At 46.5% G+C, this 16,703-nt stretch overlaps 1 protein-coding gene across 2 annotated transcripts in view; it reads left to right on the forward strand.

The window, feature by feature from the left end:
- cgnb (cingulin b) overlaps positions 1-16,703 on the forward strand; it is a 30,763-nt gene that overhangs the window by 6,150 nt on the left and 7,910 nt on the right. Inside the window, exons 2-15 of one of the 2 annotated variants that reach the window (XM_062529216.1) lie at positions 2,023-3,216; positions 3,791-3,891; positions 4,307-4,376; positions 8,991-9,079; positions 9,710-9,842; positions 10,285-10,497; positions 10,866-10,993; positions 12,801-12,830; positions 13,388-13,475; positions 13,584-13,796; positions 14,170-14,256; positions 14,592-14,843; positions 15,448-15,618; positions 16,483-16,644. In XM_062529216.1, coding sequence (XP_062385200.1) covers positions 2,032-3,216; positions 3,791-3,891; positions 4,307-4,376; positions 8,991-9,079; positions 9,710-9,842; positions 10,285-10,497; positions 10,866-10,993; positions 12,801-12,830; positions 13,388-13,475; positions 13,584-13,796; positions 14,170-14,256; positions 14,592-14,843; positions 15,448-15,618; positions 16,483-16,644 — 2,922 coding nt within the window. In that variant the 5' untranslated portion in view covers positions 2,023-2,031. The remainder of the gene's footprint in view (positions 1-2,022; positions 3,217-3,790; positions 3,892-4,306; positions 4,377-8,990; positions 9,080-9,709; positions 9,843-10,284; positions 10,498-10,865; positions 10,994-12,800; positions 12,831-13,387; positions 13,476-13,583; positions 13,797-14,169; positions 14,257-14,591; positions 14,844-15,447; positions 15,619-16,482; positions 16,645-16,703) is intronic. The other variant, XM_062529217.1, reaches the window with a different exon arrangement.

The following is a 16,703-nucleotide window of genomic DNA, read 5'->3' on the forward strand; positions in this document are numbered from 1 at the left end:
GTGTTCTGCTGTCCAATGTTCTTCAGTTCTGTGTTCCGCTGTTCTGTGTTCTGTGTTCAGCTGTTAAGTCCAGTTTTCCGCTGTTCTGGGTTCAGATCAAAGATTTTTTAAGAGGGCCCACATATCTGATTTAAGATCAACGAAACCCAATGAAGTTCTTTCACCTTAAAATAACTGCTACGGACTCAATACGATGCGACACTAACTTAGGAAGTCAGGGACATTACCAGCAAAGACCCTTGCTTCCTAAAGCCCCGGATAGGATTGGATTCAGGATAGCCTCCTTTGTAGGATTTGAGCTAAAGCTGGATATACTGTCATTGAATATTGACGCCTGGGGCCATAGATATCAAATCTTCCATCATGCTCCTTTTAGAGAATAATTCCTCTAAAATGAGCATGAGATGAGTTGTTAAGAAATACTTAAGCAAACAGATAGATAAGGTAGTAAAAAAAAGAGAGAGAGAAAAAAAAAGAAAGAGAGGGAGAGAGAGCGCAATGAAAAGGATGGAATGAATGAATGGCTCAGTGAGTCATAAAGGATTATAGGTCAGCCAGCAGTGAAGGACACATGCAAAACACTCTTCAACTCAAGTGTGTATGTGTGGAGGGAAAGAGAGAGAGCGGGGGGGGGGGGGGGGCGTATGTGGAAGTTTGCAAAAAGGCAGTTCTTTCAGTGGTCCGTAACCCTTGAGCAGGCAGCCTAAATCCTAAATGAAGAAGACTGAACAATAAAGCAACAATTAAACAATTACACGATGGAGTAGCAGTACAACTAAAGCTCATTTAGATAAGGAAAATAATTTAGATCAATACTAGTGAACTGGCTCAGACGATTGGTAAACGATAACTAGTACAGGTTCAAAGGCCGACTGGGAAATTTGCTATATCTTTGCAGACACAACACAGACAGACAGTGGTGAAATATTCCAGCAATGAAATAAGCAGAGCGTTGTTATTGATAATATTTATGTTTATTTATTCCACAATTAAACACGCTGGCCGGATGACTATGTGACGTGTGCCATTGTGTGCGTGTGTGTGTGTGTGTGAACTGGGCCACGTAGGTGCCATTCTGGTGATGCTGGTAAAACCTAATGCCTATCCTTATTTAAAGAGATGATTCAGAGTTAGTGTGACTCCGTGTTAAAGGGATATTCCGCCATTTTTGGAAATAGGCTCATTTTCCACCTCCCCTCGAGCAAAACAATCGATATTTACCTTGTTCCCGTTCATCCAGCCATTCTGTGAGTCTGGCGATACAACTTTTAGCTTCAGCCTAGCATAGATCACTGAATCGGATTAGACCATTAGCTTCTCGCCTGCTAGCTTCATGTTTAAAAGTGACTTAAGATTTCTGGTAATTTTCCCATTTAAAACGTGTCTCCTCTCAAGTTAGAAAGTGCAATAAGACCAACTGAAAATGAAACCTGGCGTTTTTCTAGGCTGATTTGACATGGAACTACACTCTCATCTGGCGTAATAATCAAGGCAACTTGCAAACGTACCATAGGCGCAGTGATATCGTACGCAGCATCTGAAAATAGTCCCCATAGACAACAAGCAGTAGTAGTGCCAGTAGCTGCAAGTTGCCTTGATTATTACGCCAGATGAGAGTGTAGTTCCATGTCAATATCAGCCTAGAAAAACGCCAGGTTTCATTTTCAGTTGGTCTTATTGCACTTTCTTACTTGAGAGGAGACACGTTTTAAATGGGAAAATTATCAGAAATCTTAGTCACTTTTAAACATGAAGCTAGCAGGCGAGAAGCTAATGGTCTAATCCGATTCAATGATCTATGCTAGGCTGAAGCTAAAAGTTGTATCGCCAGACTCACAGAATGGCTGGATGAACGGGAACAAGGTAAATATCGATTGTTTTGCTCGAGGGAAGGTGGAAAATGAGCGTATTTCCACAAATGGCGGAATATCCCTTTAATACTCAACCACAACCTCATTTGAATGTCTCTCTCTGTTTCCCCCTCTCTCTCTCTCTCTCGTGTCCTATCTGTCACGCACACAGGAAGTAGACATGAGCTCCCTCAGCGCAGACCGGAAGCCCCCTCTGGACTACGGCGTCCAAATCCGCTTCATCAAAGACCTGGACGACACGGGCGGGGGCTACGGCGAACGCGGCAGGGCCAATGGCGGCAGGGCCAACGGCGGCAGGGCCAATGGCGCCGGCGCCGGCACCGGCGGAGGGGGGGCAGGGGCGGCCGTCACCCCTCCCTCGTCGCGGTACGGCGTGGCGGTGCGCGTGCAGGGCATCTCCGGTCAGCCGTACGTGGTGCTGAAGGACGGAGAGAAGGGCGACTCGTACGGCGTGCAGCTCAAGAGCCACCCCCAGGCCCTGAGCCCCGTGCCCCCGGGCAGCGGCGGAGGAGGAGGAGGAGGAGGAGGGGGGTCGTTGTCCAGCCGCAGCTCCCCGCTACCCAGCCTGCCCAGCATCTCCAGCCCCCGGCCGTCCCCGGACCCCCGGTCGCTCTCCGCCACGCCCAGCTCCCCGGAGGAGGAGCCCGTGGGCCGGTTCGGCAGCCCGTCCAGACGGCCCCCCGGAGACGGGCAGGCGGTGGGCCAGGGCGAGGCCCTCGAGGAGCGGACGATGGAGACTCCGCTGCGCCCTGCTGCGTCGGCGCCGCGCCGTCCACCGGCGGTGACCAATGGGGTGGAGAGCAAAAGCCTGGAAGGGCTGACGGAGGGCGGGCTTAAGAAGGTGGGGCTGAAGGGGATTGGACGAGAGGACCAGGACTCCTTCCCAGAGCCGCCTCCCCCCGTGGCCTTTGAGGAAGAGCCGGTGCAGGCCATCGACACCAAGTCGCTGGCCCCCATCAACAAGCTCATCAGTAGATTCAATGCTACCGAACCGGCCTCCACGCCGCCTGCCACTACCGCTAGCGGCGCTAGCCAGACTCAGCCACGGGGGCGCTCGGGCGCCAGGGTGCGGCTCCGCTTCGACGAGAGGCGCCGCTCGCGCAGCCTGGACTCGCGGAAAGACCTGGACGAAGACAGCAGGCCCCGCAAGTCCCCGTCCCCGACCTTTAACCCCTACGGCCCCTCCCTCGTCTCGTCCTCGTCCTCGTCCTCTCTCGCCTCCAACCCGCCCTACAACAGCCTGGGCCGCAAGTCCGCCACGGTCGCCAAGGCAACACCTGTCTCCGCCCCCAAACCAGTGCCCTTCTCTCAGCCTCGGAAACCGCCGGTGATTCCAAAAAAGCCAGTGAGTTCAGATGATGAGATCTCCTTCTCCATAATATTGCAGTGTCACACCTATATCCTTCTCCATTACAATGCCACATCTAATAATAATATTGCTATATCCTTCTCCATACTGTATATTACAGTGCCACATCTAATATGCTATTGCTATATCCTTCTCCATACTGTATATTACAGTGCCACATCTAATATACTATTGCTATATCCTTCTCCATATATTAAAATGCTTCATCTATCTAATATACTATTGCTATATCCTTTTCCATATACTGTATTACAATGTCACACCTAATATGCTACTTATATAACCTAATAATAATTATGGTATTGCACTGAAACTGGACTTACACTATGCCTTCAAGGCTTTTATGGCAGCTCAGGAGCTTGCATATTTTGGAGCAGGAGTTTTCAATTGATTGTGCTCCAGTGACCACCTTTCTGACTCAAAAAGCAACCAGCGAACCACCTCTTAATATAAGAATAGTGGTTATGTAACTGCCGAGGTTGCCGTTATCTGTGGTTGTGCAGCATGTAGCATGGGAGTGCTCTCACACAGCTTGTGTGTTCTATCTCAGATGACCCCTGACCTCCTGCGGAACAGGACCCACAGTCTGGAGCTGACCAATGGGGAAGAGTTGGACAGCAAACAGACCATCCTCAGCATCCTTAAAGAGGGGTATGTTCAGTTATTGATATACAATACAGCACATCAAACCACTACAGAGTGGGATCACTACAAATAGAGAGTATATGACAAAATGGCATTGTGGTCTCAACATGGCGTAATGTTTGCAGTAGATGTTTTGAGGTCACAAACTCATTCAAAGATTCATCATCTACATCACTTGAGGGACACTATGCACACACAGTGAGCATGTCAGTAGAGGACTGATCTCTCATTTGTTTATGATATACAGTTGTGTATAATGTCATTTCATATGAATACTCTACACATTATGAAACAGCTAAAGCATGGTACCACATAATACTCCACATCCAGATTCTCACACAGTCTAAATACCTACGTTTCTAACATCTCATTTAATTTGAATTAAACTAATCATCATCTCCTGCTGTTCCTGCATCATCAGCTCCACGGAGAGTGAGGCGTCCCTGAAGCGTAAAGCTGCCCTGATCCAGGAGAGGCTGGGTGGGGTCAAGGTAAGGCACTTCTTCCCTCCTCTCACCGGGACTGTGTTTGGCTGGACAGAGCTGCTGCTCCACGGTTCTGCTCTCCTGCATGTTTTGCATCTCTGTGGGACATTTGTTTAGTGTGAAAGAGGAACGAGGAAGAGGCAGGGAAAGTGTGTGTGTGTTGTGTGTGTGTGCCTGTGTGTGTGTGTGCGTACGTGTGTGTGTGTCCGTGTGCGTGTGCTGCTGAATTAGTTCTGAGTATATTTGTGTGTACTTGGTGTGTGTGTGTGTGTGTGTGTGTGTGTGTGTGTGTGCTGCTGAAGTAGCTCTGAGTATATTTGTGGGCGCTTGTCAGCGGTGGCAGCTGTGACTTATTCGTGTGGTATCTGGGCAACCGCAGCGGAGGGCCGCAGAGCTGATTAGGTGGAGAGTTTAGGAGATCAGTCGTTGGGATCCATTAATAATGGAGTGAAAACTAGAAACCAAACACTCAGGAGGAGGAGGTTCCCTCTCTCTCTCTCTCTCTCTCTCTCTCTCTCTCTCTCTCTCTCTCTCTCTCTCTCTCTTCCTCCTTTCTTTCTCTCTCTCAGCCTCTCTCTCTCCTTTTCTTTCTGTCTCTATTTCTCTCTTTCTGTCCAGTATATTCATGCTCTTTACATCCTCATTTCCCCTTCCCTCTGTTCTTCATGTTCATTCTCTCTCTCTCTGCATTCTCTCTCTCTCTCTGTTGCTCTCATTTCCTCCCTCTTACTGTCAAGCATTCTCCTGTTCTTTGCATCAACAAGAAAAAAAAATCCCTTCCCTTTATTCATATTCATTCTCTCCCTCTCTCTCTCTTTGCATTCTCTCTCTCTCTGCTACTTTCCCTCCCTCTTACTGTCAAGCATTCTCCTGTTCTTTGCATCAACAACAAAAAAATCCCTTCCCTTTATTCATCTTCAATCTTCAATCAAATACGCATGTGTGTGTGTGTGTGTGTTGTGTGTGTGTGTGTGTGTGTGTGCGTATACGCAACATGCTTGTCATGTTTGCTAATGTTTATGTGAGCTCTTGAGTGGCTCAGGCGCTAGCCCACTCTGCCTTAATTAGCGGCTATTATTTAGCACCCCCTCAAGGAGCGTTTCCAGGCTACGGATCCGCTCCGCTCCACGCCGCATCTGCACCTCGCGGGCAACACCGCCACCATGGCACGCGCTGAGCTGGTGGAGGAGGTGCCACCTCTGGAGCCCAGCTGGTGCTCAATGGCACGGCAAAAGCCACGGGTACCACTCCCGTCTAGGCATGCAGTGGCAAATAATGCTATTCACAACCCTCACTTGTTTGCTGATTGTCCATTGAAGAACTTGTGTAATCTAGAAAAGGACGCTGTATCGTTTTGTTTAGAATTAGGCTAGAAGGAGCTTTATTGGAGACAGTTACCTCCTTATACTGTTCTAACTGTGTATGTGATGCAAGCAAACGTTGGTGACAAAATCGGCTCAATTAAAATCAGTTCAATTTGATGTGCTAACTGGACTCGACGCGACACTGGGCTGTGCAGCGTGATACAGTGCTACGTTTTGAGCAGAACTTTTTTCAGACACACGGTTTCTGTTTTTTTTTTTGTTGTTGTTGTTTTAGCATTGTTGTGCTATTTTGAACGAGAAATATGATGCAATAAAACAGCATGTTTCACAGATTCAGTGTTGACAGAGAATAGTGAATGCTACTCTACACTTGGTGGTTTGCACACACTTAGGATAAGCTCTTAGAATGTATAGGGCAGGGGTCGGCAACCTTTGAGACCTCCAGTGCCAACTTCAACATTTCTAGTCAATGAGTGTGCTACTATCAACAATGATGGTTAAAAAACACACATTAACAACGGGAATATACTTCTACAAATTTGGAATTTTGATTTACATTGAAAATGTGCTAATAAAATAAAATGTTAATTATTATTATTATTATTATTATAGCCATGCATAACAAACGAAACGGCCACAACATTGTATAGGCAACAGCAGGCCTATTTAACTGAACAGTGTGGGCTGAGGCTAAAATTAATCATAGGCTATTTGTCTCAATTAAAAGGTATGTCTTGCCTACCAGTCAGTGTGATCCCTGTCCTTGCTTTTCTTGGCTGAGCATTTTTTTATCTGGGGTTCGTAGTTTGTCACTTTGTCAGTATGAGATTTTTTTTTTTTTTTGCTGATGCTGGTGGCGTGTGCCAGTGATTATGCCTCGGCGTGCCAGCAGTGGCACCCGTGCCATAGGTTGCCTACCCCTGGTATAGGGGTATTTTCAGGGCCCCTCTGAAGAAAGGTTCTTTGTGTGTTGGCAGGTAAATCCAGATATATATATATATAGTCTTGAGCCTTAAAAGATAAGCCACAGTAGAAGCTAGCCTGCCTCAGAGTACACGGATAAATTGTGCCCTTAAATTGCTCAGTGCTGTGAGTTCTAGTGGGTGAAAGCATTTGCTGAGGGACTTAATGGAAATGTACGGCAGGTGCAGGCTGTCTCTTAGCTACTGGGGAGAAAGTGAGTGAGTGAGAGTGAGTGAGAGTGAGTGAGGGTAGAGCGCCTGTGGGTTGTATCTGAGATGACGACTCCAGCAGTGCCGTGATGATGGAAATAAAAGAGATGAAGCCTTGAGAAGCCTTTTTAGGCGTTTAGTGAATAGTGCTCTCTTAAATCCCATTCACATATACGCTGTGATTCTTCGCTAGTTGCCCGCTCCTGCTTACAGTCACAAAGATCGAAATGATTTTAACTTAGTTGCATGACATTGTGCTCCAGCAGTGGTTATTTCACCTGTAATCGGCGAATTACCTAAACATTACGTGGTCTCTTGTCAGTTAGGTGCTTGCTGTCTAAATAGGTCTGTCAGTATGGCTAATTGAAACGCACAAAGCACACGGCAGCCACGGTTTCCTCAAGGTTGAAATCCATTCAGACGAGGAAGAGATTTCATTTCGTAAGGTAGCTGAATAGGCCGAAGGTCTTGACGCCAATGTGAAGTGTGCGATTTAGAGCTTTGTCTGTGTTAATTGAATACATTTAATTAAAAAAAAAATGAGAAACACCTTCAAACTGTCTGCAGTTGCTGTCTGTAAAATGGGACAACATGAAATGGAAATGGAAAACTCCTCCAATACCCAACACTGTGCAAAAGGGGAATGTAAATATTTGATAGTCTTCCATTTGGACCTATCAAGTTAAACCAGTTCTTAACCAACATCCATTCAGCTGCCTGTCATCCATCTTGCTGTGTACGGCAAACGGCCTTAGCTAGTGTATTAGCTGCATTGCGTACAGTATATTGGCCACACCCATGTGTCAATTGCAGTGCCCTGTAGCCCAGTGAATCAGAATTAGGACATGCTGTAATCACAAAGAAGAATGGAAAAAAAGAAATGTAGCAGAATCAATGTAACCTCAGTTGATAGGCTGGAAATGAAAGATACTTCATTAAGTAGCCTATGAAATGAGAGACATTTTGGATTGATATACAAAGGAATGAGATGGGTTTGTAGGCACTGTTAACCTCCATCGAATTACATATCATAGGGCATAGTGCTGCAAGTAAACTATGAGTAATTCATATCATAAGACATACTGCTGCAAGTAAACTATGAGTAATTCATGTTTCCAGGTGCAGATCGTAGTGCTGGGTGCCTGGTGCAGCCCCTGTTGGGGTGACTGTGGTTAATTGGCTGGGTGTAGTGGTGGGTATCAGTGTGGCCGTGGTAACAGCAGTTTGGTGGGGGCATCCGGGTCAGGTATCGGTGTGTGCGGAAACCGGAGAGCTTTGGGTTACCCGAGCAAGACAAGACAGGTGGCGTCTGTCTCCTCGCGCTATGGAAACACAGACACACAAATAAACACACACACACACACAGGCGCAAACATACAAACATACAAACACACGTCATGTACGAATTCACATACCACATCCTGGTTTTTCCACATTCTCTCTCACACTCATAAAACAGGCAGGTGTTATTTCAGTGTCATGCTATGTGTTGTGCAGAAAACTTGGACATACTCTATATCACAATAATCTTTTGTGTTGACAGTTGGTAGTGTCGGCATCTTTTGAATGAGGAAAAAAGACGTCTAGTTTGAGAGAGGTATGGATGGCACGTTGGAAGGAATGTCTGTTCTTTGTGCAGATTTAGGTCAGAGGACTGAGGACTCTTGTTTGTTTTGTTGCCTCCGCTAAAGATGCTATGATATCAGTGCTGTTTGTTTGTTGATTTGTGTTGTTTGTGTAGCTGTTTGTTGTGTGTGTGGGGGGGGACGGGACAAAACAACAAACAAATCAACTGATGGAGAAGTGTGGAGTGGGTCATGGGTGTTTCATTTTGGAGTGCATCCAGAGAATTGGCAGATCCATTTCTAGTTGTCTCACAATTGTCTATTAAGATGAAATTAGCCATTTATCACTAATGGATGTTTTTAAAGTGTGTTCAACATCAGTAGCTGCTTAATGTAGCTGCTTAATGTTGGCAACTCACATTAAACACAGACTTTGTGTGTGTATGGGTGTCTCTGTCTCTGTGTGTGTGTGTGTGTGTGTGTGTGTGTGTGTGTGTGTGTGTGTGTGTGTATGCATCTGTTTATGTTTATGTTTATGTGTTTTGTCTGATGTTTCAGAGTTCCTCCACTGAAGCTGAACTGGAGAACGAACGTCTGAAGCAGCAACTGGAACAGAGCCAGAAAGACCTCCAGCAGGCCAATAAACAGTAAGGGCACGAGGGTTATTGCAACTGCATGTGATTATTTCACTGAGATGTGTCCTTGAATAAATTAACTTCTTAATAGGCTCTTCAGAGTGCTGCAGAAAGTTCCATTCACATGAATGGGCCTTCCCTATGTTCGGAGGGCTGTTGAATCTATATTATTACCACTGCAAGCTATATAATGACCGCTGCTGTCGAGGTTCTGTCGCTCTGTCGGGACTTATTTGCCGATTACACATTAACACATTATCCCTTACTTATAAGAAGGCTCTGAAAGGTTGCACCACAAACATATGCAGGGAGAAAATACTGGTGATAATCAGTATTTACTCACTTATCATCACTCAGTTGAGTAATTAATGGCAGGTTTTAACGTTGCTGTTTTAAGGTGGCTGACTTGGATACAGTTTGTGTTTCTCTGTCAGTTTCACAGAAATTTAGTTGAAGAAAGTGCGCACATCCACATAAAGGTGCAGGAGCCTAAATGTTTAATTTACTCGAATTCAAGTGACGTTTCAAGCTGTATGGCTCTTCCTCAGACTCCTCCTTCAGTCTCACAGAAACGCAACTTTAAAGGGATTCACCCAATGCCGTTTGGATTGGTGGTGTTGAGCATGTTGTTCCTGTTTTCAGATTGGCTGCCGCGAGGAGGGAACAGGAAGGGGCGGAGTCTCGGCTGCAGCAGCAGGAGGATCAGCTGGCCCAGCTACAGGAGGAGCTGAGAGGAGTCTCCGAAAACACACCTCACACAGAGACGCTTCAGACGGTACACACACAGATACACACGCGCACACGCACACACACGCACACACACACACACACACACACACACACACAGATACACACACAGACAGACACACACACACACACACACACACACACTTCAAGCAGAGGTACCTGCAGTTTTACACACAGAGACACCTCAGACAGTACGCACGCGCACACACACACACACACACACACAGACACACATACGTACGCACACATACACATACTGATACACATACAGTACATACATACATACACACACACACAAAGATGCATACATTTTACACACAAAGAGGCATACACCCTTAAGTTGCCTTCTTGCACAGTCATAATAATTGTGTCATTGTCCTGTTTACAATTCAAGTTAACTGTTTTCTGGTATCTATCCTCTCTCTCTCTCTCTCACACACACACACACACACACACACACACTCACACAGGAGTTAGTGTCGGTGCAGGCGGAACTGTCCGATGCGGCCATGCAGCGGCAGCGGCTGGAGGAGTCGCTACGGCAACGGGAGCGTGAGCTGACCGCCCTGAAGGGGGCGCTGAAGGACGAGGTGGCGTCTCACGACCGCGAGATGGAGGCCCTCAAGGAGCAGTACAGCCAGGACCTGGACACACTCCGCCAGAGCATGGAGAACGTGTCTCAGGTACTATACACACACACCGATATACACACACTCATACACACACACACCGATACACACACTCATACACACACACACACCGATACACACACTCACATTCACAGACACACTCCACCAGCACATGGAGAACGTGTCTCAGGTACACACACACACACTCAAACAGACACACACATACAGTTCTTCTTCTTCTTTTATTCTATGTTTTAATCTTTCACTTTCCTCCTTAATCTCAATCTCTTTCTCTATCTGTCCCTCTCCCTTTCTCTGTCTCTCTTTCTTGCTTCTTCTCTCTTTCTCTGTTCCTCTTCCTATTTGTCTCGTTCCCCCCCTCACCCCACCCCCATCTCTCCATTTCTCTCGCTCTCCATCAGACCCAGCAGGAGATGGAGGATGAGAGGGAGCGAGTGAACAGCTCAGTGATGGCTCTGGAGGAGGAGCTGGAGGGCAGCGTGGCCAAGGAGCAGCACTGGAGGACGCAGCTGCACTCCACCTCGCAGGAGTGAGTACACGACATCAACACAACCTTATTGCAACGTCACCACCATGTTATTACAACCTCACCACAACCTTATTCCAACGTCACCACAACCTTATTGCAACATTATCACATCTTCACCACAACCTTAATATAACCTCACTACAACTTCACCACATCCTTATCACATCTTCAGCACAACCTTATTCCAACCTCACCATAACCTCATTACAACCTTACTAAGTCAGCCCAACCTTATTATAACCGCACCACAACCTTATGACATCTTCATCACAACCTTATTACAACCTCACTACAACGTCACCACAACGTTATTACAACGCCATGACAGTGACAGTGTTCATCACCACAACCTTACAACATGTCTCATCTCTTCAGCATCATTACATTACCTCAGCAACACTACTTTACCTAAGTGTCCTCACACATTACCATAATCACACACAACCACACTACCACAAATGCTACAACATCACCTGTGCATGCACTCACGAGGCCTGTGTGAGAGCTACCCATACAGTAGGCTTCTCACAAGCATTGTCCAACCTCGCTGTTGCCACCTACCTAGGAGAGGTGAAAACACCTGCTCTGTGTAAACATGTTGTTGGCCATTAACAACCTCCCACCCTCGCTTCTTCAGTTCAACCTTCACCCTGAATGTGTTAGAATTTGTCCCATGAGAAAGTCATGTTTGTTGAAGACAAATTGTTGGAATTCCAACAGGTCCCCAGTGGCAGCTAGCCAGCAAAAGTTGCAGTAGCGTTAGTTAATGATTACTATTGTTAAACCTGACCCCCGGGCGAAGACAGATGCCATAATGCTGAGCTTTGACAGCTTCTTGTCTGTGGTAGTAAGATTTTAAAGAAGAGAGCCATTTATGTCATAGCAATGGTCATTATGATTAAAAGTCAATTTTCTATGTCAATTTAATGGGGTTGATGTCACCTTACCACACCTCCAAGTCTCACAATAACGTCATGCGCAATGTCAACACAACATCCCAGTACCCTCAACAGATTAGGAAACCCAAACCTCAATGCAACACACCTACAACACACCGTATCTCCGTAAAATAGCTTCAGTCCAACCTCAATGCACTACGTACCTACACCACATCATGATGTCACCTCCCGGTTTAAAGTACTTATCAAAACGTCACCACAACACGCATGTAACTTCAGTGGTATCCACCCAAGTATTCCCTACATTATCCACCCCACAGATGCATACTGTAGCAAAAGGCCTTGCCACTCTTACATAATATCTGACATACTTGTTACGAGAACAGCACCATGTGGTTGATGACTTGACAGCCTAGAGATTGCATTGTTTGCAAAACTCATGTAGCTTCTGTACTTCTTTCCAATTTAGGGAATGTCAAGGTGTTAAACATTAAGCTGCTCCAAACTCTTATGCAATATCTTTACCATGTGTAATTCAATGCAGATCTTTTGTATATTTGTGCCATGTTATATTATTATTATTATTATTATTATTATTTTCAACTTTATTTTAAGCTATTATTTTGAAAATAATGTAGCAGTCATATACTGTAAGTCACTTTGGACAAAAGCATCTCAGAAACGAAAACATAAACATGAACACTCACAATATGCTTCTTCGGTAACTTTGTTTCTCATTTTATTGTACTGTAGCTCGCCAACCTAGCCAAAGGCTAGCCCTCCTTCTCTTTGGTGTTATTTTTAATGGACTGTGTCTTTTTGTTGTTGTTGTTGTTGTTTTGTCCTCTCTTTTTGCATGCCACTGCCTCCGCTCTACCTCTGTCCATCTGTGGGTTTGTATCGGTCAGAGGGGTTGGTCAGCGCAGAGTGCCTAGAACGTGAGAGCCCCCACTAGCAGACTCCCAGCACTAACCCACCAATCGCATCGTGACGATTTAAAAAAAAAAAAAAACTTGCTCAAGAACTAACTCAATCACATCAGCCAATCACACTCAAATCTAATCACCTATGACCTATAGGATATTTTAGTATTTTTGTGTGAAATAGTATGTAATTGTGTGTTTTTGTGTATAGAAGTATATGTTAGTGTGTGTGTGTGTGTGTGTGTGTGTGTGTTTGTATAGATTTTGTTTTATGTATGTGTGTAAACACTGTAAGCCCTGATATGTTTGTGTGTGTGTGTATGTGGGCATGTGCGTGATTTGTTTTCGTAGTAGTAGTTGACTGCGTGATCAGGTATGATTATGTGTCAGCAGCTGAAGATGTGATTGCAGGATGATCGAGTTTTGATTGCCATTGAATTACCCTCCCTGAGTGATCCAAGTGTTCATATGTAATCAGTGTGTTTTCCCTAAATCAGCGTGTGTATATTTCACCCCCAGCGTCTGTGCGTGATTGTGAAACCTCTCCATGTTTATCTCCTTCACCCACACAGACTGCATAAGGTGCAGGAGGAGAAGAAGGAGATGGAGGAACGACTGAAACAGATGTCCGTGTCGGAAGAGAAGAGCACTCTGCTGCAGGTAATGCCCACGCTTGTTCACTCGTCGTGAGACACACACACAGACACACACACACACACACGCTCAAACGGAGATGTGGTGATGATCGTGCTGTCATGGCTACCACAGGAGCTGCAGAGCTGCCGTGGCGACCTGAAGCGCGTTGAAGCAGAGCTGGACCAGCAGAGGGCGGAGTCGGCGAGGAAAGAGGAGGAGCTTAGGGCCACCAGGACAACCAGTGAGGAGCGGGAGGAGAAGCTGAAAGCTGAGATTGACAGCTGGAAAGAGCAATCACAGAAGAACCTGGAGGAGCTGGAAAAGGCACTAGAGAAGGCCAAGCAGGTAAAATCCGGATAGGCACAGAAGCTTCTCTAGGCTACTCTTTATTAACCTTATCAGCTGAGTCACTGATAAGTTATCAGTGATAACCTCAACAATTTTCCTTGTTCATCTTTCTTACCCATTCATTTTATCCATTCATCCATCCATCCATTCATCCATCAATCCATTCATTCATTCATTCATTCATAACCTCAACCATTTTCCTGATTAATCTTTCTTACCATTCATTTCATAATTCTTTCATCTGTTCTTTCATTCATATCTTCATTTCATCATTCATTCCTCCATTCATCCATACATGCACCTGTTCATCCCTTCATTCATGCACCTATTCATTCAGCCTATCCGCCGCTCCTCTCATTCTTCCCGCCAGACCCCGGTCAGCTCCTCCCCGGACCTGGGCGCCAGCCTGGAGCTGCAGGAGGCCAACACACGCCTCAGAGAGAGACTGGCCCGCATGGTAAGAGAGAAAGACACACACACACATTCACACACACACAGAGTAATCCATTCTCTCAAGGTTATTTTACTGAAGTGCATTCAATTCTTTGTGGTATAGAGAGTACAAACTCACACTTCATTCTTGTGTATTCTCAAATATACTGTTTAGTTCGTTCAAGCACATATCTCACACACACACACACACACACACACACACACACACACAGAGTCACAGCCAGTGGAATGACCAGCACATCATAACAAACCACCCTCACTCTAACCCTGCTCCCTCTTTCTCTCTCTCTCTCTCTCTCTCTCTCTCTCTCTCTCTCTCATCTCTCATCTCTCCATCAGTCGCGTCTCCACTCCACCTCGGGCGGCGGCAGCTCGGAGGCGGAGCAGGCCCTGGAGGAGGAGAACCGGAGCCTGCGCGGGCAGCTGGAGGAGGCCCGGCGAGGAGCCTCCCGCGCGGGGCAGGAGCGGGACGAGCTGAGCCGGCGGCTGGAGGAGCGCGAGCGCGAGAGGGAGGTGCTGCGCCGGGGCAAGAGCGACCTGGAGGAGCAGAAGAGGCTGCTGGACCGCGCTCTGGAGAAGATTAACAAGGAGGTGTGTGCGTGTGTCAACAAGGACGTGTGTGTGTGTGTGTGTGTGTGTGAGAGAGAGCGTGTGTGTTCTTTTTAATTTGTCATGATTCTAGAAGACTTTCTAAACCACTCCCTTTGTTTACTTCTCTCTCTCTCTCTGTTTCTCTGTTTATCCTCTTTCAGTGGATGTAGATGAGAATTAATATCGTTCCATTTAATTAATTGGAATTAGCTGATGGGATTATATATTTTCATTTGATTGGAATTAGCTTCCCCTCTCTGTGTCTCTCCTTTTGACTCGACTCTTTGGAAATTAGTTCCCCCATCTGTATCTCTCCTTCCCTTTCTCTCCATCCCTTTCTTTCTTTCTTTGTCTGTCTCTCTCTTTCTCTCTCTGTCTGTCTCTCGGTCTGTCTCTCAGCCTTGCTCTTTCTTGCTCAGCGGTTTTGGTGTGCGCTTTTTATTGCGACTGAAAGCAGTTTATGGTGCTCACATTTCTGATGAATGGGTGTTAGACACACTGTTTAGCAATGGCTGATTACTTAATTGGACACGTTGCAATCGCTGCATCGCTGCTTCTGTCTCCAGATGAAGAATAATAATAGGATGATTGTGTGTGTGTCCAGATGGAGCTGATGATGGGGGACTCGCGCCAGTCGGTGCAGACGCTGCAGTCCCAGCTGGACGAGTTCAGGGATCGCTCGCGGAGAGACCTGCAGGACGCACAGCGCCTCAGCAAGGACCGACTCACCGAGCTGCAGAGAGCACAGGCCTCCAACAAGAGCCTACAGGAGGAGGTGAGACAGACAGACAGACAGACAGATGGATAGAGAGACAGACAGAGTGATTGAGCTGCAGAGAGCACAGGCCTCCAACAAGAGCCTACAAAAGGAGGTGAGACAGACAGACAAGACCCTACAGGAGGAGGTGAGACAGACAGACAGGCAGACAGACCGATGGATAGAGAGACAGACAGAGTGATTGAGCTGCAGAGGGCACAGGCCTCCAACAAGATCCTGCAGAAGGAGGTTAGACAGACAGACAGACAGGTGGATACACCGACATGGACGTACGGACACACAGACAGGCAGGCGGATGGAGAGACATATGGACGTGCAGACAGACAGACATATGGATAGCGAGACAGCTAGAGAGACAAGTGGACAGACAAGGGTATTTTGTAGGTATTTTGTACTCTACAGGGAAGCCTCAATTCTAAAAGCACAGGGATTGTTGTAAGTGTCAGTGGTGGATGATTATAGTGTTAGAGAACCCTTATGGTGTAGGAGAAGTGCAACCTGCGTTTAGTCACTTGCTTTTAGAGAGAGAAATAGATGGAGTGAAAGGGTAATTGGTTGGAAAAGAAATAGCAAAAAGCCAGAAACAGCCGGTGAAAATATCTCCCTTTTCCCTTCTCTATCTCTCCCCATATCTGTTTCTCCCCCTCCTTTTTTAACACCCCCCTCCCCGGCCTACCCGCCTCTCTTTGTCTCTCTCTTCCTCTCTCTATCTCTCTCTCAGTTCAATAAGCTTTATTGGCCTGACCATTCAAATTGAAACTGTGTTGTTCATATAGTATCGAAAATACAGAAAACATTGAGGCATGAAGATCACATCAAATCATATAAAAAAATTTCTCTCTCTCTCTCTCTCTCTCTCAGGTGTCTCGTCTGAAGCGGGAGCTGCTGACCAGTGCAGAGGAGCGGGACAGCGCTCAGCTCGACCGGGACGTGATGGCCGGCCGCCTCAAGCACCTGGAGAGCGAGCTGGAGTCGGAGAAGGGTTCCCATAGCGACCGCGGACGAGAGATACGCAGCCTAGAGGTCAGACTCAGACAGGCACTCAAAACACACATGCGGGTGCTCACACACTAAAATGAAGG

This window comes from Sardina pilchardus, chromosome 24 (assembly GCF_963854185.1).
Source record: "Sardina pilchardus chromosome 24, fSarPil1.1, whole genome shotgun sequence".
NCBI lineage: Eukaryota > Metazoa > Chordata > Actinopteri > Clupeiformes > Clupeidae > Sardina > Sardina pilchardus.